This window comes from Excalfactoria chinensis, chromosome 2 (assembly GCF_039878825.1).
Source record: "Excalfactoria chinensis isolate bCotChi1 chromosome 2, bCotChi1.hap2, whole genome shotgun sequence".
Lineage (NCBI taxonomy): Eukaryota > Metazoa > Chordata > Aves > Galliformes > Phasianidae > Excalfactoria > Excalfactoria chinensis.
The window spans coordinates 32131076-32157605 of NC_092826.1; the positions used below are offsets into that span (position 1 = coordinate 32131076).

At 39.9% G+C, this 26530-nt stretch overlaps 1 protein-coding gene across 2 annotated transcripts in view; it reads right to left on the reverse strand.

The window, feature by feature from the left end:
* PREX2 (phosphatidylinositol-3,4,5-trisphosphate dependent Rac exchange factor 2) overlaps positions 1-26304 on the reverse strand; it is a 168630-nt gene extending 142326 nt beyond the window's left edge. For both annotated transcript variants that reach the window (XM_072329302.1, XM_072329303.1), the window contains exon 1: positions 25894-26304. In XM_072329302.1, coding sequence (XP_072185403.1) covers positions 25894-26034 — 141 coding nt within the window. In that variant the 5' untranslated portion in view covers positions 26035-26304. The remainder of the gene's footprint in view (positions 1-25893) is intronic.
* Positions 26305-26530: the final 226 nt, after the last annotated feature.

Here is a 26530-nt window from a genome sequence, read left to right on the forward strand (position 1 = left end):
TTTCTTCTCCAGGCTGAACAACCCCAGCTCTCTCAGACTGTCCTCATAGGAGGGGTGTTCCATTCTGTGAATCATTTTTGTGGCCAGTCTCTGGATGCACTCCAACAGGTCCATGTCTCTCCTGCTCTGAGGACTCCACATCTAGAGGCAGGACTCCAGGTGAGGCCACACCAGTGCAGAGCAGAAGGGCAGGATCACCTCCCTCAACCTGCTGGCCATGCTTATTTGGATGCAGCCCCAGATACAGTTGGATTTCTGGGCTGCGAGGGCAAGCAGGGATATTGCTATAAAACAGGACCTGAGAAGAGATTACAGCTGCTTGCTTCTTTACAGTAAGAAATTTTCATTGCTTTTCTTTGAATCCTATCATCTGCATACTACCTTGAAAGCTAAAGGAACATCATAAGTAGTTATCACCTCAGAGCCGAGGGAATTTGCAAGAGCATATTGATAAAAACGTTACTTCAAAAATATCTACTAGGTAAACATTTTGATTCCTAGTATTATCAACATTTGCACTGTCTACAGTTAATTGTTTATGAATGTCAAACTGTTAGCATGCACACATAAACCAATAAATTTCAGAGCTAAAAGCATACTGCATCTGCCTAGAACAGTAATGAATCTCTGAAGGACATATGTGGTGAACTGACCCACTGAACCATGTATTTAAAAGCAATTTAATCACAAACAAAAAGATGTAAGAAAAGTTACAGAAAGATTAAGACAGGAAATAAATAGTTGCAAATGTTAGTATTCTGCCTACGGAACAAATTCCGAAGATTATTAAGTTTAACCATAAATTTGGATTTCCCTACCATACCACGAGCTGCTAAGCAGAATAAAAAAACAAGTTCCTTTCTCTGAGGTCTTCTACAATTAACTGAGTTCATTGGAATATTTTATTTCAGAAATAGTTTTTCCTGTGTGCATTCCTTTAAATGGTGAGAATTTAAAAACTCAAAACTTTTCACAGTTTTTACCTCTGACTAAAGTGTCATTTAACTCAAAGAACAGTGATGCAACATCATAAATGACATTTTAATTTCTGTTAATTTAATTCCTATTAATAAAAATATATGCTATTAATATTATTACAAGTATCAACCTTTTTCTTTTAGAGCAACTTAAAGTAGAAAGAATGCTTGAGTTATGGTCATCCCATCCTCATACTGGACAATAAAGGTTAACGGTAAGTTCATCTAGATATCATGACTATATCTTATTACAGACTTCTACCAGTGAACGACATCTTAGTATAACCTAAACATAACATCTGAAGTACAATGCTCGTGTGATGCTTTTTTAAAACTCACCACAGAAGCAAAATGAATTTTCAGTGTTTAACTATTATAGTATTCTTAGCTCCTCCATTTTCCTGGGTATTTATGGTATAGTGGAGTAGGTTTACATAGAAACAGTAGGTGCCTTTTGGTGTTTTGGTTTGCCTGGAAGAAACATTACCACGAAACCTGTATTTCAGAACACTGAGTTTGGAGGTAGTAAAGAACGTGAAGGTCAGGAGCAGGCTGCCTGCCTAATTGCATCAACTCTTATAAGTATGGGATGTCTGCACTGCAGTCAACTGTTAACAACTTTGTTTAGAATGCACACAAATGATTGAAAGACTTCCTTTTAGGAATGTCAGACACCTAATTGGATCTAATCTCTAATTCACATTAAGTTTCAATGGGACACTGTCCTCAGACTCATGACTATCTTTGAAAAAAATCAGGCTTCACATAGAAGCACTGAAATGACATTTTGTGGACTACAGTATTCATTTCACAAAACAAAAAATACAGAATCGTTCCCAAGAATAAGCAGTATATTCTGCTCCTCAAATTCTTAGGTGCTCTACTGAATAAATATTTTAGAGGTTGAAAATACAAATAATAAAAACAGATTAGTTTGTTGTGAATACATACATAAAAGGCCAGGTATTTTGTGCAGAACTGTAAGAATGAGTTCTTATCTTAATGGAGCATCAGTAGAAAAAGAAAAAAAAAAAAATCCACAAATAATTCTGGTTTTATAGAGTACAGATTTTTGAAAGTACAAATAATGATGACAATTGCTTGCTGGATTTCAAGGAAATAAATCATAGAATAGCTTGGATTAGAAGAGATCTTAAAAACAACTACTTCCAACATCCCTGACGCAGGCAGGGTTGCCAGTCACAAATCAGGCCTTTTGTGCTTCCAGGGATGGGGCACCCACAACCTCTCTGGGCAGCCTATCCCCAGTTACACAAATATTTCAATTATGCAATACTGAATGCCCCTGGCTTTACCACCCTCTGAGCAAAAAACTTCCTCCAAACATCTAATCTAAATCTCCTCTCTTTTAGATTAAAACCATTTCCCCTGTCCTACCACTATCAAGACTATAAAAGGTCTAGATCCCTCCTCCATATTAGCTCCCTTCAAGAACTGGAAAGCTGTAATGAGGTCTCCCCAGTGCCTCCTCCAGGATGAACAAGCCCAACTCCTTCAACCTTTCTTCACAGGAGAGGTGCTCCAGCCCTCTGGTAATCTATGTGGCACTCGTCTGGACTCACTCCAACTTCATGTCTTTCTTCCACTGGGGCTCATGATCTGAACACAGTGCTCCAGATAACGAATTCAAGCAGTTTTACTAACACACTGAGCTTCATAAGACAATGTATATCACTGTTGAAGACTCTAACCTCCAACTCAAGATACACGGAATGTGAGGTATAATGTGTGTTGCATTTCAAATATATTAATGGAAACATCATTAATATGTTATATTTGAAAGACTAAAATTCCCATCCCATTTATATCCTAAGCTTCAAGGAAATGAACAGGAAATCATTGCAGCCCAAACTGTCTCTCAGAAAGGAAAACAAAAGAGCATAATTATTTTTAATTGGGTTCCACTAACAATGAGAACGCTTTTTAGCGCTGAAAAAATAAGACAGAAATATTAGTCTAATCATCATCCAGGACAGTTACAGACACTGTTGTTGTTTTTCTTCCATGCATATTTTGTAGTGCTTTTTTTCCCAAATAACTTTCCAACTGGATGCAAATAATTTAAATACCATCTTCTCAATTGTGCTTCAGCACAGTTGCCTGTGTTTAAGGTCTAAACAACAGAGTTACACAAATATTTCAATTATGAAGACTTCCATTTTTAACCATCATAAGAAAATGCAGACAGCTTAGCGCAGTAGAGGGGAAGAAGAATGTCCTCAGATGGCAATAATAAACAAACGTCCTTTTATTCTAGCCAGACTAGTAACGATTGGGCACCACAGTACTTAACTCATCCTATGAATTTAGATCACTAAGATCTTTTATTCTGATTCATCGTCTTTAATTCCTTGAACTTTTTTTTTCCCCCTCATGCACTGAACCCATAACTGTATCACTACTTGAATGTTTCTGACCCTGTTTCTTGGAAGAATTTCTAGGATCTTTTCTTACAAGCCAAGAGGACAGAAATCCCCTGCAAAATTTAGTTCAGACTTATTTCATACACCAAAACAGGAAAAAAAATCTAGTTTCTTTCACTTTACATAACAGCTAAGACCTAAACTGACCCAAAGCCTGACTGTATTCATCACACTGCCCATGCCAAGCAAGCCACAAAACTAGAAAAAGACAATGTCTCTAAAGAATGCCCGTTACTCAGGCATTTGAGAAACAATAAGGAAAAATTCTGCTTGCATTTATAGCGTTGCAAACCTATTCAACCTTAACCAAACTGTTAAAAGTACCATAGAAGATAATTTGCTCCACATATTTCAAGATCCTACAGACTACTTTCATCTTCAGAGCCTTAGCTGTTAATAAGTGGCAATGATTCTTTTATTTTTTAAACTACCCACAGCACTCTTTGTCTTTACAGGAAGCAGTTTGGTGTTCCAATTAACAGTTTTCATTCATTAGTATAACACGAAAAAAGAAAAACACCACAAACTAAAAATTATACAATTCTAATTAGAGGTATACAAAACCATTACATGTGAAAACAGGTATGGGCAGTTTTCAAGGTTAAAACAACAAGAGTTGATTACAATCAAAGCAGTAATTACAGCTTTATTCTAAATTCTCCATGGAGTCTTTCTTTACAAAAAACAACAATAACAACACAAGCATCACTGCCCATCCTCCAAGCTGAAATCCCTTTAATTAGCCAGGCAGCAAAGTTTCAAAGCATACCAAATGCTTACTAGAGCTCGCTCTGCCATTCTGCCTAACTTTGAAACCAAGCCATGATTAGGGAAATCTACATGGTAAGCATACTTCAGCTACAGAAAAAAAAAAAAAAAAAGAGTTTAATCTGCCTAGAAATTGGCAACTGCTAGATGTGTTTTCTATACTTTATGTTATGTTTCGCTGCTCACTGGAACGAATTGGCTGCTATGAATGAAAAGAAACTTTTGCATCTCATCGGTGGCATGAATTTAGACTGAAAGCTGCTGTGCAGGACTTCTATGAAGAGTCTGGGCCCTGTGCCACCCTTGTGCTTGTGAATGAAGCGGCATGAGCCGCATGCCCTGCTCCACAGGCCCTCCATCCACCCCACCAGGCCCTCAGTGCTCTCTCTGCACCAGAGCTGGGGAAAATCGGCCGCTCACTTGTGGAAGAACCGTGACCCAGAAAGGCATTCAGCACAATCAATGCACTCGCTTGAGAAATCTCAGCTGTGCTTTCTATCCTGCTGCTTTTTCTCCTGTTTTCCAAATCAACTTGTGAACCAGCGGCAAGGCAGCCCTTATGGCTCGTTCATTTGATAAATGGGCCCCAAACTAAACTCTGACCTTGCCGCATACTTTTCCTAAGTTACTGTTGACCCCAGAGACTCTGTACCCTGCAGCCTTGTACAGGTTTTGCTTTGTTTTGTATGAGGATGTACTGATCGAGAGGGAAAAAAAAAACAACCAACCAAAGCAAAAAAAATTTATCACCATACAATTACTTAAACAGCAGAGCCATTATTTTTCTGTTCACCTGCATCAACTACCACGTTTCTGATTAAAACACTAAAGCCATCTGAGTTTGCAGATGATACAAAATACCAAATCTATTTAGGCTAATGGAATTTACATTTGTTTCCAAACTAGTGATAGATACCCTACCTAATCAAATAAGTCCTTTAAAGCTACATTTTACATCTGCTGGATATAGATCAAGAATCAGCTGCTGCCAAGTAATTATTTTAATTAACTTAAGAGCAAGATGCTATTAAAAATTCCAGAGAGCAACCAATGTCTGTTTCACATACATATTGGTTTAGCTCTACTGTTGTCTTTAACTATGTTCAAATACTCCTTCTCAGAACAACTTCAATATCGGACTCATTAAAACAATTTTAAACAATCTAGATACTTAGGACAACCAAAAAATACCTTCATGTTCCTCAAAATACCACATTATTTTGTCTCATTTCAAATGTGAATTTACTAAACTTCCTAGCATGCAATTCAATTTTCTCACTTAGTTTTCAAAAACTGCTCATTGTAACATCTATATTTCCCTGGTCCAGGAGAAAGTGGGTTCTATACACCTATCCAAACGCAGATATATTTTAATTTAATAGCCCCAACCCCTTTGGGCTTTTGTCTTTTTCATTAAATCACACTTCTACTTTGCTTAAGTACTCAAAAACATCCTAGTTTCCTACAAAACTTCACTCTTATGGAACTCAAGTAACCACACCTACATTAACTTAACAGAAATATAAGAACACTACAGCAGATCAAAATGAACACATTGAAAAAGTTCTGACTTCTAGTGCCAGAAACCTTTTCCAAGCACAAGACCAAGATAACTCCAGAGGCAGCTCCCTTAGCTGTAACTCTCCATTCAGCCCATAGCATCTCTTCATCTCACAGACAAAGATGGGATAGCAAAACTGCAGAGCAGCATGAGGTGCTTTGTCAAAAGTTGAAAAACAGGACTCAAAGCTGTCTTTAGAGGAACATTTCATATCAGAAGTTGCTCTGTAAATGCAATGGACTTCTATTGTGATCTCTCCCATTCCTGTCGCATGGCAGGTCCTCAGTATACCAGATATTTCCTAGTTGATGCAAAAACTGGGATTTGGCAAGCAAAGAAATGACCATTGCAAGGAGATTTTATACAAGCAGTGATGTATCCTATCCTCCAGTAATTGTGCTAATATCCAATATTATTATCTTTTTTAGAACTAATATTAATATTGTTTTTAGAACTCAGAAACACACATTCTGACACAAAAAATAATATACACTTCTACATAAGTCATTGGCATTCACAGTCAGTGCAGGCCATGCCAATGGACTAACAGGTTACCACAGATGAAGCAATTCTCAGTTTAAGAGAGCAAGAAGTTACTTCTGCCTGGTGTTTCACAACTACTTCCAAATAGCCAAGGAACAAGCACTAAGACTTGGGAACCCAGAATTTAAGTCCAAGTTCTCATCAAGCAGAGTGCACTCAGGCGTTCTTAAGTATTGATTTCTGCTTGCAATCTATGGGCTTTTCTTATGTTTTTCCTCCTGCCTACAACTCACCACTTCCACTCTTGCCATGCATCCCTAGCTCACAGTTCTGATTTCTGCTCTTACACTTCTTCCTGACCCTACATTTATCGCTACACACTCCAGTCAGTCTGTTGTAAATCACACATCTGCTTTATGCTGTTTATTCCTTCTGACATCACTTCATCCAAGCAGTTAATCACTCTCTGAGCCAGCACAATGCCTCCTTTTCCTCTGCCTCACATTCTGATATGAAGGAGGAGAGGCACTGAAAGAAAAGGACAAATCTTTCTCAATCCGGTTTACAGTTTGGTACCAGAGGGATCCAGGCTATCAGAGATAGCTGGGAAAACCCCACTCAGGCCAGTGGCTTTGGGCTGGAATAGGCTCATCTGCTGTACAGAGATGGCAGATGAACAGTAGCATCAGTGCAGTGGTGTGCAGGGTGCCAAGAACACTGAGTGCAAACCGAGTCAATGGGAAGCTACGGTACAGGCTTCCACTGAGCCTCCACCCAGTGCTTCTAAGCTTTTCAGTCCGTGAAGCTGACTGCATTTGCACCCAACCAATAGAGCCAGTTCTCTGACATGAGCAAAATAGCCCCAACAAATCCTTCCCCTTGGAACCCTCTCTGTCACATTTAATAAAGTTCTTTGATATGAAGGTGCCAGTTTCCTGATGGAACACATGAAAATCTATACTTGCTTCAAATCTGTTTATTATATATGTGCTTCAGCAAGGTGACTGTAAAACAATGCAGACAACCTTTTCACTTATGCTGAGTGCTTAAAAACATGCAGAATACATTAAAATGATAATTATTTCAGATATAATAAGTATATTAATATATACATTTATCTATTGCATTAAAATATCAAAGATTTCCATTTCTTTTTTCACCTAAAGAATTGTAAATACTATGTCAGGGAGATAAAAAATGATGAGGTTACTTTTTTTTTTAAATCAAAATTAATGAAGCACTATCCAGCTACCTTTTGCTAACACAGAGTACGCAGCACACGTCACTGAAAGGCACCAGTTTGTATTTAAACTATCAACACCAGAAACATTGTGTTTTCTATTATCCCATTGCTATGTTTTCTCTACAGTGTCTTCAAATTAACCTACCCACTCCTTTTTCTATTGCTAACACTAACTCCCAGCCAGGTTTTCAGTACCTACTGCTTGTTCTCCATTTAGGCTCACTCATACCAGTGATCCTGCTCAATTGGAAAAGCTTATCTTCTGTCCTGTTAATGTTTTCTTGCACTACAGTAGGTTAACCTACCTCAGACAGAGGTAGCCACAGATTCAGTATTGGAGACACATCAGCAGGAGGCAGGTAAATTCACCCTTCATGCTCTTTCCCTAATCAAATTAAAGACATTGGAGAAAGCTTCCAGAGTCAATAGGTATACCTTCAAACTTAAAGCTAACCATAATTATTAAAATACTTGAAGAAAACAAAATTCTAGATGTTCAAGTTGCAAGAATCATTACTGGCATGGCCAGCAGTTGCCACAGTTTTCAGCAGCCTCTTTGTTTCTTCCTATGTTTCATACAGCAACCATTTCACATGCCAGCCATCAGAAGAGCTAGCTGCCTAGAGCAAAGAATGGCACCATGAACAGGAACGACAAGGTTTGAACTCCTGTTGTTTCCAATGATCAGAACTGGAATGTGACAGGAGTAAGATGCAAATCTCATAATAGGTGGTATTCTTAGAACACATCCTCTGTGTTATGCAGCACTATTATCAGAATACACAACCTACAATACAAACTAGCGAGAAAAAAAAAAAAAAAAAAAAAAAAAAAAAAAAAAGATTGCTAATGTAAATTTGAACTTTCAAAGTAAATATTTATTTATTCAATTTATTTAAGACAAAGCACTTCTACTATGATAGCAAACTTACAGGATACCGTTAACATTCTAGTGCTTTTTCATACTGGAAGTACAATAATCTTTGGAACAGACATTAAATATTCTTCTGGAGTCTTAAATATATTACTTGTGGTCACTTAATTCTTTTTGTTGTCACCAAAGAGAAGTGATAAAAACTGTCATCTCTAATCCATACTAGGAACTGAAAGAGAAGGAAAAAATGAAATATCAATAGAAGAAGGTCTTCAGCATAAGAAGTTTGCTATGGAAATGAAACATTACACACAAATCCAATGGAAACCTTGGGTGCTGAAGTAACATCACTAGAGAAAAAAAATGGATCACACAAATGAAAAACCTACTGGTCAGCATTAGAAAGAGTATTTAACTTAGAATCATAACAGATAGAAGTTACAGAAAGCCTCCTGACAAAGGTGCTTTGAATTTGAGGCACTTCCTCTTCACCTATTAGCTACCTAGGTGAACAGCTCCTAAAAGAGGGCCCTCTCATAGATGCCTTGAGTTAGGACAACCACATGCATTTGAATATATACATATAGACAAACATTAATCTAAACGAATATACAAACATAATTATTTTACTATTCTGATTTGACATTGCCTGCCAGCCTTTATCTAAAAGGTTCTGTAGATACCTTGACAGGCTTGAGCAGTGGGCCCAGGCAAACTCCATGAAGTTCAACAAATCCAAGAGCAAGGTCTTGCACCTGGGTCATGGCAACCCCCACTATCAGTACAAGCTGGGGATGAACGAATGAAGCACAGCACTGCTGGAAAGGACCTGGGGATACTGGTGGATGGCAAACTGGACATGAGCCAGTAACGAGCCCTCACAGCCCAGAAAGCCAACTGTATCCTGTCTCAAGACAGGCTGAGAGAGCTGGGGCTGTTGAGCCTGGAGAAGACAAGACTCCAGGGAGACCTGAGAGTGTCCTTTCAGTATCTAAAGGGGGCCTACAAGATAGAAGGGAACAGGCTCTTTAGCAGGGTCTGTGATGATTTAAAATAAATAAATAAGGGGTGGGAAGGGGAGAAATTTTTTAGATTTTTGTTTTGTTTTTTTTTCCCACAGTAAGGGTGGTGAGGCCCAGAGAAGTGGTAGACGCCCCTCCCTTAGGGACATCCAGGATCAGGCTGGAAATAACTCTGATCAACCTGATCTAGCAATAGCTACAGGTGTTCTTGTTTGTAGCAGGGGAGTTGGACTAGCTGATCTGTAATGGTCTCTCACAACTCACACCATTCTATGATTCACACTATATTTATCGCCACCTAGAAACAGCAAATAAATAGTTATTTTCAGTACCCTAGAAAAAGCATGTGCAAGTTACAATATTCAGGCAGGCCAGTGGTACACGAACTAGCAGCCCCAGGCTTATGCTTAGCTGGGGGCTTTTCCACTCATCAGGAGCTACAGGTTGGGGATTTCACAACAATTCTGTAACCTCTGGGGAACTACAGACTTGCCATCCTAACCTCAGTGCCTGGAAAGGTTATGGATCTTATGTGATACCACACAGCATGTGCACGAGAGCTGGGGGATCAGGCCCAGCCAGCATAGGTTCATGAAAGGCAGGTCCTGCTTGACCAACCTGATCTCCTTCTATGACCCACTTGGTAGCTGAGGTTGACACAGACTACTTAGACTTCAGCAAAGCCCTTGACACTGTCTGTCACTATAGTTGCTTGGAAAAGCTGGCAACTCATGGCTTGAAAAGGTACACACTCTGCTGGGTAAAAAACTGGCTAGAGGGATTGGCCCAGAGAGACATGGTGATTGGAGTTAACTCCAGATGGTGACCAGTAATGAGTGGCATTCCCAGAGGTCAGTACTGAGGTCCATCCTGTTTAACATTTTTATTGATGGCCTGGACCAGGGGATTAATTGCACCCTCATTAAGTCTGAAGATGACACCTAGCTAGGTGGAGCTATCAGTCTGGCTGTGGGTAGGATGATCCTACAGAGGGATCTGGACAGGCTGGATTGATGGGTTGAGGCTAATGGGATAAATGTCAGGTCCTGCTCTTTGGCCACAACAAACCCAGTAACTCTACAGGCTTCGGGCAGAGTGGCTGGAAGACTGTGTGGAAGAAATGGACCTAGAAGTATTAGTTGATACTTAACAGAACACAAGCTAACAATGTGCCCAAATGGCCAAGAAGGTTAATGGCATCCTGGCTTGTATCAGAAACAGTGCTGCCAGCAAGAGCAAGGAAGCAATTGTCCCCTGGTATTCAGCTCTGGTGGGGTCACATCCTGAGTACAGTGCTCAGTTTTGGACCCCTCACTAAAAGAAAGATTTTGAGGCCCTGACATTCCCTTCAAGTACTGGAAGGCCGCAATGAGGTATCCCCAGAGCCTTCTCTTCTCCAGACTGAACAAAAATGGCTTTCTCAGTCTGTCTTTGTGGGAGAGGTGCTCAGGCCCTCTGTACATCTTCATGGGCCTCCTGTAGACATGCTCCAACAGCTCTACATCCTTCTTGTGCTGGGGGGTCCCAGGTCTGGGCTCAGTACTGCAGATTGGGTGTCACAAGGACAGAATACATGTGGACAGCCATCTCCCACACCCTGCTGGACACCTCTCCTTTGACAAAGCTCCAAATACTGTTTGCCTTTCAGGCTGCAAGCACATGCTGATGCTGATGTCCTCATCAGGACATCCATATCCTTCTCCACAGGGCTACTCTCAATGAGTTCTTCTCACAGTTTACATACGTATCTGGGATTGCTCTGAATCACCTTGCACTTGGTCTTGTTGAATCTCATTAGTTTCTTGTGGGTCCAACTTCAAGCCTGTCCAGATCTTTCCAGATGTAATCCCTTCCTTCTTCCATGGTGTCAACTACACCAGTCAGCTTAGCATCATCTGAAAATCTGATGAGGATGCACTCAATCCTATCATCCCTGGGGGATACTATTTGTAACTTCTACCTAGATATAAAGCTATTGACAACAATCCTCTGGTTGCAACCATCCAATCAATTATTTATCCATCAAATACTCCATCCTTCAAAGACATCTTTCTCCATCCAGTTGTCTACTAAGAACACAGTCACCTCCTTTAAAAAGAGGGGAAAAAATAAAAATAAAAATCACAATTTGGATAAATGGGGGAAAGAAGAGTCAATAACCGGAAGTGCTGTAATACACTGATAAATTCCTTTCGGACATCTGGGGGATAGCTACCAGCAAATGCTTCCTTCCATTACTTGTAGCCAGCACACGAGAAATGTTTACTCTTAAAATTAAAAGGTTTTGAATTCAATGGGTTAGTCAAAGGCTGATGCACTGCATTAGCCCAGAGCTATTTGGTGGCTGCGAAGGAACAGGAAAGAGAATGGAATAGACATTATGGCCTTTATTGTGCAGAAAGAAAAATGTGCAATACAGTACACAAAGAACAGAAAAATAATTAACCCAGTATATTTCCAGCTCACATTTTTTGATAAGATGCCTAAATCTCATTTTACATGATACAGCAGTTGCCAGCAGAAAAAAAACAGCACTAGCTTACACATCCCATACAGTAAACTACATAAAACAAGCTTAAATGTCAGCAGAAGGAAAAATCAAGTATTTTATCTAACACTGACATTGATATCTATAGTAAAAAAAAAAAAAAAAAAAAAATTGCTTTTGTGTATAAAATTGAGAAATAGGAGACACTTCAGAAGATAAACAATTCCTTGTTATTGATTCAGCTGAAATTTTTGACTTAGGCCCAAGAAAATGTCTGAAAGGGTACCACTACCAGAACCATTTCTCAAAGCAAAAGTGGCCTACAAAGAAATTTGGACAACCTACATTACCCTGGACTATAAGTATCTTTATTTGACAACTGCACTAGAAGATCTAAGTTAACTACTTACAGAGATCAAGTACAAACAAGAAATTACTGATTTAAAAATTGATACTGTATCAGATTATTGAAACTTCTATAGTTATAGTAATTTAAGTAAACTTTTTCAACTACATATTAAGTTTCTTCACTTATTCTACTGAAGGAAATAATGAAATGTTAAATCATTACAGATCCTTTTAAGCTTTTCTTTTATGTGTTTCAACTAGAAATGAAAATCTTTAACCATGGGTGAAGGTCATCTCTACCAACTCACATTACTGAAACTTAAGTTTGTATCTGCTGTGTCACCTACTCACTAGCTTTTGTCATGACATAGTAGATTAAATAAATAAATAAATAAATAGTGTGGTTCAAATCTTTATTATCCTGAAAAGATTCCAAGCCTGCATCCTCCTCCGCTTCCCTTTTGAGGGAGTCAGTGATACCCACAGCAGTCACAAAAACATGATTATTATTTAATATATTGTTTCATCAACCACCCAAAAGCATTCTAAACACAGCACAACAGATTTGAGCATTTATGAAGATGGAACTTTCAGCTTTCCCTTCTGAAGTTTACAATTAGAAATTCAGGGAATCATAGAATGGTTCAGGTTGGAAGTGACCATTAAGATGATCTAGTTCCAACTCCCTGCTATAGTCAGGGACACCTCCCTCTAGACCAGGTTGCTCAAATCCCCACCTTACCTGGCCTCAAATGTTTCCAGGGAGGAAGCATCCACAACCTCTCTGGGCAACCTCTTCCAGTGTCTCACCACCCTCACAGTAGAGAATTTCTTCCTAACATCTAGTCTAAATCTACCTTCTTCCAGTTTAAAGCCATTTCCCCTCATTCTGATTCGACATGCCTTCATAAATGAAAAAAAAAAAAAAAAAAAATCCTCCCCCCAGCTACTCTGTAGGCCCTCTTAGGGTACTGGAAGGTCACTATAAAGTCCCCTTCTGCAGAATGAAAAGCCCCAACTCTCTCAGCCTGTCCTCACAGGGGAGCTGCTCCAGTCCTCTGATCATCCCCATATTATTCCTCAGGAATCTTTCCAACAGCTCCATGTCTTTCTTCTGTTAGGGGCCCAAGAAGTGGATATAGTATTCCAGGTGGGGTCTCATGGGAGGCAGGGAGGGGAGGGCATAGAGGAACAGAATCACCTTCCTCAACCTGCTAGTCACACACCTTGATGCAACCTAGGGTACAGTTGGCCTTCTGGGCTGCAAGCACACACTGCTGGCTCATGTTGAGTCTTTTGGCAACTGACACCCCCAAATCCTCCTCAAGTCTGTTCTCAAACCATTCTCTGCCCGGCCTGCAGCTATGTTTCAGATTGCCCTGACCCAGGTGCAGGGCCTTGTACTTTATGAGCTTGGCATGGGCCCAACCTTCAAGCCTGTTCAGGTCCCTCTGTATGGCATTCTTTCCCTCTGGCATGTCAGCTGCACCACGCAGCTCCGTGTCATCATAATCATGAAAATTAAAAATATCAACCTGCAAATACTGAAATATAAATAAGGCAGGTAGAATGGACAGTAAATAGCCTGTAAAACGTTTAAGAAAATGAATCACTGCTACCGCTAAACAGTAGCTTCATACACTATCAAAAATCAGTTCTTTCTGTACTCACAGTTGGAACAAAGAAAGATTTACCTCCTTTGCAACTGAAGGACTCTTCAATATCTGCGCAGTCACAAAACAGGAAACTTTCTTTCCCATTGTTTCTGTCCACTCTGAATACTAAAACAGTTCAGCATAACTAAACATGGGAAAAAGTCCCCTTGTTTCCTGTGAGGGCAACCTCACAGCATATGGGAAGAAATTAACACACTCATACAGAATATAACTGCCAACTTCCAGGCATTATTCTTAATAAACAGGATCTCGCACAGTGAGAAAGAGATAAATGGATGAGGAGGAACCTTAAAGTAAACAAAACTTCAAGTTATTACTATCAGGACTTCACTTTCCTAACCCTGGCTACATAAAGGGGCTGGTATGTTACAAGTATATGACAATATATTAAGACAGAGTAATCACATCCAATTCAACCTGCAATTTCCATTCATTAATTTCAATATTACTGTTGGTGGTAGTTAACTGTAGTATTGTGCAATTGAAATCAACAACTTAATGGAAAAAAAAAAAAAAAAAAAAAAAAAAAAAAAAAAAAAAAAAAAAGTCTTCCTACTTAAAGAAAACAGATACAGTCTTTCCATGGATACTTCTCAGTACCTCTACTCTACCGAAAATATCACAGCATTATAAAGGAATAGACAAACTGTCACCAAACTGTTACATTAGTTATATCATGCTAAAAACATTTTTCACTTGTAAACTTGAGATAATCTAAAGACAGCTCATATTTTGCCTCCTTTGATTACAAAAACCTCAATTCTCCCTTGGTAATCATTGCAACCTCACTTCAAATCCCATTATTACTAGCACACTCACTTGAACATTCCAACTACACTATTACAGAACCATGAGTGGCACCTCATTTAACACTGCAAAAGCCAGTGCTAACTAACATAAATACTGCATTACAGGTAATCTCAACATGTAATTGACTTGTTTTGAAGGTGCCCTCTTTTGTTTTAGGGTTTTTTTTCCCCCTCATTTGTTACTATCATTGACTGCTTCTGTCCTTCACTGAGCCCGTTTACACCTTTTCCCCCCACACACACATTCACACTGCAGAACAGAATGCTGAAAAGGAGTAAACAGACAGTTACAACTCCTACCTCAAGCATCTTCCCCAACTTTAAGAATATTGCTTTTGATCCTTTAATGAAAAGAAAAGCAGGGCTTAAAAGGTGCTAACTACACACATTTGTGTGCAATTTTATTTTTACCCCTTGAAAACTACATTGTGGGAATCACATTCAGAAGGTAGTGATGTCAAAAAACTACAGACCACACACAAAAAAGTAGCCAAACTCATATATTACTTAGTTCACATCCAGACCTTCCATCCAAACTCTAGTACAAACAGACCTAAAAATGCTGATGTCCAAGGATAGGAAGAATGTGATTTCATAAGATAATGCTACTCATCAATATTGTTTAAAAACAAACAAACAAACAAAAAAAAAAAAACCACTACTGTGACAAACCTACCATTAAACATACCACAGCAATTCACGAGTTCCCTCTAATACTTCATTTTAGGTCTCCATCTTACACTGCAAGATCATTTTTAAGTGAATTTTATAGGGTTTCAAGAACAAAAATTTAGGTTGGCTGTTTTTACAGAGACATTTCATGAAACAGGATGCTATCATCTTCTTGCTTTATATGGCTTTTGCAAAATGTATCACCGCCCAGACCACAGAAGAATAAATAGGCAGTAATTAGTAACAAACATTTTACAAAACATCAACTCCGCAGGAATGTGCCACTACTTCCCCTCTATCATGTAAGGATTTGACATCTTTATAAGGAAAGCGCTGCTTATACAATGTAGAGCTCCAGTTGCTTCCTTATCTCAGTCACAAACGCCTCCGACTTTTTAAGTCAAGCCCCTTTACCACACTCACACTACAAAATCCAAGGACATCTCAAAGCATTATATTGCCTGCTATTTCAGCTAGGCATCTGGATACACCATATGCTTAAATTCCTTGGGTAAGGTAACAGCACATACTAAGCAATAAAATGAAGTGATTTTCCAGTCTTGTTACACAAATTTATAGCATCCCAGAGATCAATCACTTGGTTACACAGTATATCATTTCAACTTTATAGCTTTGTGCTTTTAGCACCTGATTTTTTCCAAAATGTTACATTTGGGATTAAGAAGTAAAAACACAGCCAATTAAATTCATGGAAGAACCTGAGAACATCCTGAAAGCATATTAAAGGGTAGGGAAGAGAAATCTTACTTTCCATTCTTCAGCTTTGCATCTATTACTTTCCATCTTTTTTCAATACTGTAATGCAGAAAGTTGCTGTATCCTATGGTATCATTTCTGAAGAACATACAGACAAATCAGTTTCAAGGGTTACTCCACTTTCATAGTGTTACTTTGTAATCAGTATCTAACTTCACTGCCAATCTGGAATTTCTAGCTGTATAACAGTATAAAACCAGCTTGTTTTACACTGTTGTGATTTGGGGAACAAAGAGCAGTGAGGGTACAAAAATACAGGTATCTCATCTACTTAACCAATTTGTGCTTGTGTTGACAAGGTGTTCTGAAGCAGACACTTGGCTTCCAACTTCACCTTTTGGTGCTTGCCAGCAAATTGTTCTTAACCAAGCCCCAATATAAAAACTGCTGCAGGCTTTCTATAAGTACAACTCCAAGTCAGTAAGGCAAAGAATTAGGCTTTTCAAAGAGCTGGGCATTTTCAACAAATACAACAATTACAAGTCTAACCCAACTTAAACTACACTCCAACAGTTTAGACTTTTTGAGTTACAGTTCCTGAAATACACACCAGCCATTTCACCTCAGGACACAGTGGTCATAACCACATGTATATTCCAAGTGTCACCTTCTGAGCTGTTTCTCAGACTGCACAATATATGACACTAGCTATTGTCCTTCAGACAGCAACTCATGACCAGACTTTAAGCTCTGAATAGCTGCTACCCAATTATATCTTCTTGATTGTTTGGGGGGTTGATTTTTTTGTTTGTTTGTTTACACAAATCAAAGTGTCTTTAGTATCTCTCAAGTCTCAAATACTGAGAATTTTCTATGGTACAGCTCATGAGAAAATCAAGCGTTAATTTTGAATATCTCAGTTCTGTCCCTAGAATGTGATAACTTGAGCTGTGAACAGACTATGAAAGAACTGCAGGAGCCGTAAAGCTTGCATGAAATGAAACTGACTTTCAGGAGTTATCCTTGAAGTTTCTCAGATGTTTCAAGCAGATATCCATTCTTCTAGCATCAATTACATATAAAGGGAAAGGACAATTATGCTGTTGGAGTACTGAACTGGGAATCAAGACATCAGATTATATTTCTGGCTCAGACACAAACTTCCTCTGGGACACAAAATCAAGTTCCATCTCTAAGTTTACCATTTGTAGAACTACTCAGATTTGATTTATTAATGACAGAAATGCACTGAGAGATCTCTGAACACACAAAAATATATATATATTTCAGAACTGCCAGATTATCTGTTCCCTGAACAAAGGTAATACAGTGGAAAAATTATGTCTGTTTCCTCTACTACCTCAAATACTTGTTTGCTGAATAGTGTAGCCTGTCCAATTGCACTGCAATCTCAGGGGACAGAGGAAACCAAAAGGAAGTACAACTCTACAAAATTTTGCTCCCCTGAAGAGCTCAAACTTTGAGACAGATGGTCTTTTTCCCTGTCATACCAATAAACTACTACACTGACAAGTCATGTAGGTAGGAAGGGACCTCCAGAGTTCATCCAGTCCAATCACTTCATCAAAGAGCCATCAGCTAGGACAGGTTGCTCAGTCTTGCCCAGATGCGTTTTGAACAAAACACAGATATTCTACAGCCTAAAAGCAACCTGTTCCAGTGATAGATCACCCTCACAGTAAAGAGTATTTTGCACCTCATTTTGAGTTGGAATTTCCCATTTTCCATTGCATCTCCTTTGTCTACAGTGCATACCTTGAGAGGAATATGGTTCCATCTTCTCCGTATATCCATCAGGGATCAATTACAGCAAAAACAATTCACTGAGATTTCGCTTCTTAAGGTAGAAGAAACCTTATTCTTTCAGTCTCTCTTCACAGGTAGTATGCCTTAGATTCCTCATCATCTCCCCAGCCCTACTTTTACGTGCTCCAGTAAGCAAATTTCTTTCTTTAAAGAAGAAAGCCAAAGCTTGGCTCACAAAATTCTCATAGCAGCAAAAGACAGGTGAAAGAATCACTCCCCTCAATCTACTGGCAATACCCTGGCTAAAACAGCCCAAAACGCTGGCTGCCTTCTGTACTGTAGAGAGGGGTACTCCTGTTCAAATTCTTATGCACAATCACTCAGCCCTTTCTTTTAAGCTGCTGCTTAGCACCCCCCAAACTACACTGGTAGCACAGGGTCATTCCAGGCCTGGGGCAGCAGTTCTACTGCTTTCACTGAACTTCATGAAGCTCCTGTCAGTACACTGCTACAGCCTGTTGACATCCCAATGGCTGTTTTTTGGTCACTATTTTTTCTTTCAATAGCATGGAGGCTGTTTTGAATAAGACTGACTACATAATCTCCCTAAGGACTGTGTTGAGGCTGATGAACTTATACTTCCCCATATTCTCTTCCTTGACCTTCCTGAAGCTGGGTTGGAGACTTATATTTTCAGTCTTTTGGAACTTACCACAATCTCGACAGCCACTCAAAGATGAAAGAAAGACCTCACAACGACATCAGTCAGCTCTCTCAGATGCATCCCATTAAGTCTCAGACTTTTGTATATCCACTTGCTTTACACGCTTTGTAACTGTGCTTTTTTCTGCTGAAGGAAATAACACATACCCACAGAATCTACAAATGGGCTTGAACAAGACTATCGGAAATCCTTTTCTGTGAAAACTCCAGAATAGAAAGTATGTATGAAGTACCTGAGAATTTCCTACATTCCTCCTCACAAGGCCTTCCCAGATGAGGGACAGGCACACATTTCCTTTAGCCCCGTTTTCCTAACAACATATTTTTGAAAGCCCTTTCTACCAGCCTTCACAGCTATCATTTCAATACCAGCTGAGCTTAGACTTCGCTATCTCTATTTTTATAAGACTTCATATTCCTCCTCCTCAGTAGCCTGTCCCTAAGCAAACTCTTGAGTCCCACACCTATGCACACAGTCTACTCACCAAAGAAAGGGACAGTTCTGCTCAGATGAGAGCAGAATCATAGAATGGCCCAGGTTGAAGAGGACCACAGTGATCATCTACTTTCAGCCCTCCTGCTATAAGCAGTGTCACCAGCTACCACGCCAGGCTTCCCAGAGCCACGTCCAGCCTGGCCTTGAATGCCTTCAGGGATGGGGCATCCATAGCCTCCTTGGGCAACCTGTTCCAGTGCGTCACCACCCTCTGTGTGGAAAAACTTCTTCCTAATATCTAACCCTAACCTCCCCGTCTTAATTTAAAACCATTCCCCCTTGTCCTATCACTATCCACCCTTGTAAAAAGTCATTTACAGAAATCAGGACAAGTGTGTGAAGTCTAGATTTAAAGCAAAAAAAGAAAAAGAATTAAAAACCATGAAAATGGATATCCACGAGTACAGATGAATGAGAACCTGTTCAACATAATACCTGTAATATATATAATAATATAGAAAACCTGTTCAATAAGTTATAAGCCTAAATAATTTAAATTATCCTCCTCAGCTCTATATTTCATTCACGAACAGCCTAATTCCTTTCCAGAGATGGACACTTAACATACAGACATATACCTAATAGCTCTATACAGACTGGCAAGTTGCCCCAACCTGTATCTTACGTCACCTTAGCCAGGTAGGATTTGTTTATTTTGGCCAAAATACATTTCCTTTCTATTTCCAATGTGAAGAATTTCATCAATTCCTCCTATACAATAATACTGTTACTAACTTGGATTTCCCTTGTTTTGACAAACTTGTTCTTCATGCTAAAAAAAACCCACTAACCTCAGAATGCATAGTTTCAAACCACTTGCTGTTCTAAAATGGTGGCAAAAATTGCTCCTGAAGAGATTTGAAAAATATATCTCCATAAATACCTGAAACCACCTCAAACAGGATACCATTCAACAGCGTTACGCTGCACAGAGTAACTTAGTCTGGATTTATGAATGGATGGTCCCTCCAAATAGTCACTTCTCAAACAGCAGCTCACTTCACAGTCTTGTGAAACACATGAGCCAGAAGAGCTGGGGCTGAGCTGTAAGGCCAACCGAAGGAAAAACTGAAAGACTACAAGGACGATGATATTTATGAATACGGATAAATCAAATCATGCAAGATCCTAAGCATACTGTCCTCTTCAGTATGCTACTACATCTTAGCCTATAACAAGTCTTATGAAAAGTTTATTATATGCTATTAAGAAGAAAAGAAAAGATTTCTTTTCAGTATTTTAAACGTTTTCCTGAATGTATTAAAAAAAAAAACAAAACAAAACACATTTTTCTTAAAAAGCAGCTTTTTGAAATAGAATAAGTACATCTGAGAGCAGTAAGGGAAAATCTACTGAAACGTATCAAATATTTATCAGTAGTGCTGTATAATTAACTGTGCTTTCAAACAAGATAAGATAGATGCATGCTTGAAAATACTTTTGAAAAAGCTAGTTTTTTGCCATTGCCATACCTTCTGCAAACTGTGCAAGGTTCTGTGCTCAGCTAGCAGAGATGTGAGTAATCTTTTCCTGCTAATTCACGCTACAAAGCGAGCTTTCAGTGTTGAGGATGGGAGTTACAGAGAAACAAACAGCTTTTAAGCAGTTACCCCTACTCTGACAAAGACCACAGGTGGTGTAATTGATATAGCCAACCAAGCCAAATAAGAATAGAATACCATATTCAGTATTTTGTAATGCATAGACATGTCAGAAACAGCAGAAATTGGAAGTGAATGGAAAAGATATTGACTTTCTATGGTAATTGTGCTTGCACTTCCTTTTGACTTTTTATGATGAAGTAGCCATAGAATGCTGCTTTTCTTTTCCTAAAGAGAAAGGAAATCACATAAGCTTATCAAAAAATGCAGCCAGCTAAAACCCTTCCCTTTCCATTCATTTAAATCCCTTTTATTAAACGTAATTGCGCAAACAATTATGAAGTTACTAATCATTACAGTAATTGAGATATATACATATATATAACAAAACGTGTGTAACATAGATATTCAAACATACAAAAAAAAAAAAAAAACCAAAGCCATAAAAGATCATCTTAAAATGGCTCTTCTGTCAAAGGTCCAACACTGAATTGCATCATCTAGCATAACCATTGGGGAGTCCCAATCCATGACACAACATACACTGCCAATCTGGAGTGGTGGTGCTGAATTTGGCTAACACTTACGCAGAGTCTCAATTACTATTAAACACCTATCCAGCTAATTAGTCAGATAAACAATCAGAGAAATACCTACTGAGGCAGGAGAAAGGAAAGGCACAGTGTAGAAAGAAAGGCAGGGAGATACAGATCCCAAGGAGTCACACAGATACTATAATGGCTGGGCAATAAACCTTATGAAAAAAATCTCTTTATGCCCACTGAAAAGCAAAGATACTGCTTTTCCCCTAACAGAGCACATATTCACAGAAAACTAGTCCTTTTTCACTTCATTGTTAGAAGAAGGGAGACAAGATAGTAGAGTAGAATCTAATGGAATTAACCTCAAATTTGAGAATTAACTGTCAAAGAAGTACATGAAGAAATTCTGTAAGCCATGCTGTATTCTACATAACTGCCTTTTTCTTCCATTCTTCCAGCTGCCTCAGGATCTAACAAGTTGCCCAGGTTTACACCATGGGGTTTTGGAATACATACACAACGGCTAACATCTGCTTCTATTCCTATCAAGGTCAAATTTGTCAGAACACAGAACTGCATCAGAAAAACAATCCTTATCGTGTATAAACAAACTCTACTTCCACAGCTTCCCCCAGAAGTACCAAATGTAGTATATCTACTGCACGTCCAATTTCTATTCTTAAACTGAATCTCTTTCCCTAAGTATATTTTAACAAATTGTATTTTGCCTATATCCTTGCAATATACTTTGGTTTGCCTTTATTGACTGAATATCAGCAAGAAATAAGAATATAAACAAGTTACAAAGTGACAAATTAAACCAGCCACTATTCAGCACCTCTCCATTATCAAATGATTTTTAAACTCTCAGCAACTTCTAGTTCTAGTTTTACAGGTCTCTTCACTACTGGTACATTGAGATTTCAGATGCATACCCCATTCTATGTGGAAAATGAAACTTGGCAAGAAAGCATAAAGCTAATTACAAAAAAAACTGTTTTAATAATTCATTAAAACGACAAGCATATTCCTCAGCATAAAATACTGGATCGACGATACTCTTGGAAAAGTTTATTTAGCAGTACTGAACTATTCATGCTACTTCAGAAGGAGAACATGAAACTTTCACTGTGTTTACACAGAGAGCACTGAATACGTATTTCTTCATTTTCTGGAAGGAATGAAATAGATGAGGTATAAATCCCCTCCAGAAAGAACCTGGTGGGAAAACAAATAAACAAATGGCCCTCTATTCTTCTCTATTCAGGTACTGCTTCTATTTCATTGGAAAACAGAGCTTTCTTTCTTAGAAGATGACATTATCATCAGAGAAGTACAACCCAGCATCAGAAAAATCCCAACTGTTATTTTAGCCAGTGAAATATTAATAGTTTGTGATAGAAACCTCATTTTACAGGTCATAATAAACCCCACCTGTAGATATAATTTTCAAAAATGCTTCAGTGCCTCAGCTAAGTTCTTCTATCAGTAGATATGACTACTTCAAGAAACACTGAATGCTAACAAGAACAAAAACTCAGGTACTGAAATGACATTCCAATTATTCTAATGAGATGTTTGAAGGAAAAGTTTAAGCTTTTCTTCCTGATTTCCTGTGTCTATCTACACCCTCTTATATTACTGTGGCTACTGAGGGACTTAAGCTTTATCTACCTCATGTACAACTACAGACCTCACTCAGGTGGACCTAAAATCATTACTGTTCAGTATTATTAATATATCAACACACCATGCTAACATAGTTTATTTCTGGAAGATTCAGAAGACTTGAAAGAGCAGTATTAATACCAAGAAGAGGGTAATGATCTCACATGGGAACGATTCAGCTCCATCTATCTAGCCAAATAACGAACCTATTAAATCTACTTTGCAATTGATAGACTTGTAGACTTCTGACAGAATACACAAATCAACTGGAGAATAGACCATCAAAATGGAACAGGACAACAAAAGCATTTTAAATAACCAATAAGAAACTTGTCTTTGGTGAGATGTTTTTTAATTCCAATATAAATTGGGGCATCTAAATAATTTTAACAAATAATAGACATACCCCAGGAAAACAATCAAAGTATTTCTCATGTAGACATACACCACTAAAGCTACTCCCTCCTTAAAATCTCCTCATTCTCCAGCCAGCCGCTGGCTGTAGCAGGTAGAACATCATTCCCCATCATGATTATCAGCAACACGGGTCTCCTCTTCCCACTGTACAGTTAAATCAGGCTTACGCTTACCTTCCACATCTGCTTACATTACATACTGCTCACTGCAACTGCATATTTTTGCCTCAGCCAAAGGATAGTATACATTATCAATTCCCTTCAAAAGATGCACAAAGTACTCAAGAACAAGAGTTAGGTATTGTATGACATCATACTTCCTCACAAATCCCATACACATACTGTCCCTGAACAACAGATGGAAGAAAAACAAGCTTTTCTCTTAATATAACTTCTTTCTTAACTGGGTATGTACACAAAGTGACAATTTCAGTCCAAATGGGTGAAAGGGTAGCTCTCTTGTCCACTGCTACAACTCCACTGGAACCATACGCGTCACAAAATGTTAAATTCTGTATGCCTGCAAAAGAAATAAGCCCTAATCCTGACTCCACACTTATGGTGGTTTGGTTTTTTTTGTTTCCCTCATTTATCTATTATTGTGTGCCCCGGTGGTGCAGCGGTAGAATTGCTGCTTGCAACACTGGAGGCCCAGGTTCAAATCCCCCCTGTGGTGCAAGTGGTAGAACTGCCACTCTGCTACACCGAGGGCTCGAATCCCGGGAGTTGGACTCGATGATCTCTAAGGTCCCTTCCAACTCGCACGATACTGTGATACTATGATCTATGTGAATACTCCAGTTTCTATTAACTTCATGCAAACTGTAAAAGAAAGACTATAAATGGCTTTAGCTTTTCATTCATAAAGGAAACCAAACTTCTAGCACAGTGAGATCCACTGACATTGTTGAGACCTGGAAGCCAAGCTCTCATCTTTCATTGGAACTTCAACATCTTGAGCTGTCTCTAGTTTAACAAGGTGCCTACAAAATAGGATAGGATTTGGACAGAAAAACAGTCAGCACTGAGATCCCACACTGTTGTGTGGGGGAATCACTTCAGTCTGGTTCCAGCTCACACCCATCAACACCCTACATGCTCAAAGAGAAAACCTTTCATCTTCATCCAAAAGGAACCCAGCATGTATGCTGTAAGACAACTTCATGATGAGAAGATCTAGCCTCTAGACCAAGAAGCAGCTAAGTAACAAGCACGGTGATGACATGATGGGATTCGTCTCCATTCTGGAGATTACTCCAGAATGACTCTCCTCTAAAAATCCACCACCATGCTCAACAGCAGTCACAGCAGACATGCCAAGGGATAGTTCAGAAGGCATTTCCTCAAACCAAGGCTAAGGTACAATTAAAGAGCACGGCATCTCCCTGTGAAGGATTTAGATCTCTGAACCATCACTTGAGTTCTGTTCACAAACATTAATGAATATAAAAGAACAGGACAGAACTAAACATAACTCCATTGTTCATCCTTTTCTCCATGATTTCTTTTTTCTTTTACAAAAGGTAAAATCTGATTGTTAAAAGGAAACAAAATAAAACACAATTGCACACCTTCTCAAATACGCATGTTAAATGTTAAGAAGTAAAATGAAATAGAAAACATACTGGACCGTTTACCATTTTTCATGGTTCTGCTGAGGATAAACATATGGAGAAAATAAGCTACTCTATAGATCTTATTTCACTCCTGTGCCTGTGCTTTTATTCTCCCTGTCACAGCCAAGTCGAGAATTTCCTCTTTCATGATAATAAGCTGAAAGTTCACAGATCTCAGAGCAGCAAAGCAGGAAATTTGCAGTATGAAGGATTTCCCTTCTTCAATAGGACAGGGGAGGAGAGGAAAGTACATGGGGCTACTGTGAAAGATCTGTGGAGTGAACAAGATGAGTACTGAGGGATGCAGTTTATCGGCACAATGGTGGTAAGGGGTTGTCGATTGAACTTGGAAATCTCAGTGGTCTTCTCCAATCTTAATGATTCCATTGAGTTGGACATACTCATCTCAGGAGGTCCTGAGGTGACGCTCTGACACTTTGTGCAAAGGAAATGCCACATGCATCTGTTAAGTCACCATCGTTCTTCTGTTTTTCTCAGTAGGTGAAAACTTCTGCCTTCCCAGCTGGGGACAACCTGGCACAACACTAACCCATAGCGGCAGCGGGCTGCAGGGGACGCAAGCGCTGCTGCAGCCCGGCTCTGCCCACAGCTTGCTACCTTCCAGCTGACCCCGCATCACAAGACAGGAACGCGGCCACATGTGGCTTTAATGCCAAGCAGCTGCTCCACACCAGCACCCCTCCGTCCCCGCCTGACCCCGCCCCGATGCCTTTCGGGGACTATTGCAAAGAGCACAACGGACACAAGCCCGGCAGGCGGGACAGACCCGAACGAAGCACGCTGCCCCTCAGCCCCGTGCCCGGAGAAGTGAGGTCAATCGGGCAGGCTCCCGAGGAGGGCAGCCGGAGTGCCGTCTCGAAGCGCCTCAGCCCCGCTCTCCCCTCAGCGCAGCTTGGCGGCGGCGAAGGGCCCTGCCACCTCCCCGCGGACTGAAGCGAGCTGAGCCCCCCGCGCTGCTCACCGACACCAGGAACTCCAGCGTGCCCACGTAGTCTCGCTCCGTCTTGAGCAGCTCATTGAGGACGCACACGCGCAGGCGAAGCTGCTTCTCCAAGTCCTTCCCGCTCTCTCCCTTGCCTTCCCCTTTGCTTTCCTCCGTCATGGTGCGGCTGGGAGTAGCGGGGCTCGCAGCCGGGCTGCCGGCTAGAACAACAAAAGAGCCCGCCGAGCTACGCGGCCGGGCCCGGCCCCCGCGGGTGCCCAAGCACAGAGCAGCCCCAACCCAGCCTTGGCTTCTGGAGCCGCCCGAGCTCCGCAGGCGAGTAGCCTCCCCGGTGCGCGCTCCTTTCCCGTCAGGAAGGGGACGCAGCCGGGAGGAAACGAGCGGTCACTGGTTCCCAGCTCGCCCCGTTAGCTGAGAGGCTGGAAAGGCTCCGCCGCAGCCCAGACTTGGACATTAATCAAAAGCTCTGTATCCATGTGACTCCAACCCCTTCCCCCCCTTCGCTAAATCTCAGGAAAAAGGAAAGGAAACAACTTCGGGGAAGATTGCGTGCCAGCAGCTGCCTGTTTCGCACACAAGCTGCGAGCTCCGGTTGGAGGCTAATTGGAGATCTCCAGCAACACAGCACAAGAATTATAAAAATGTCCCAGCAAAC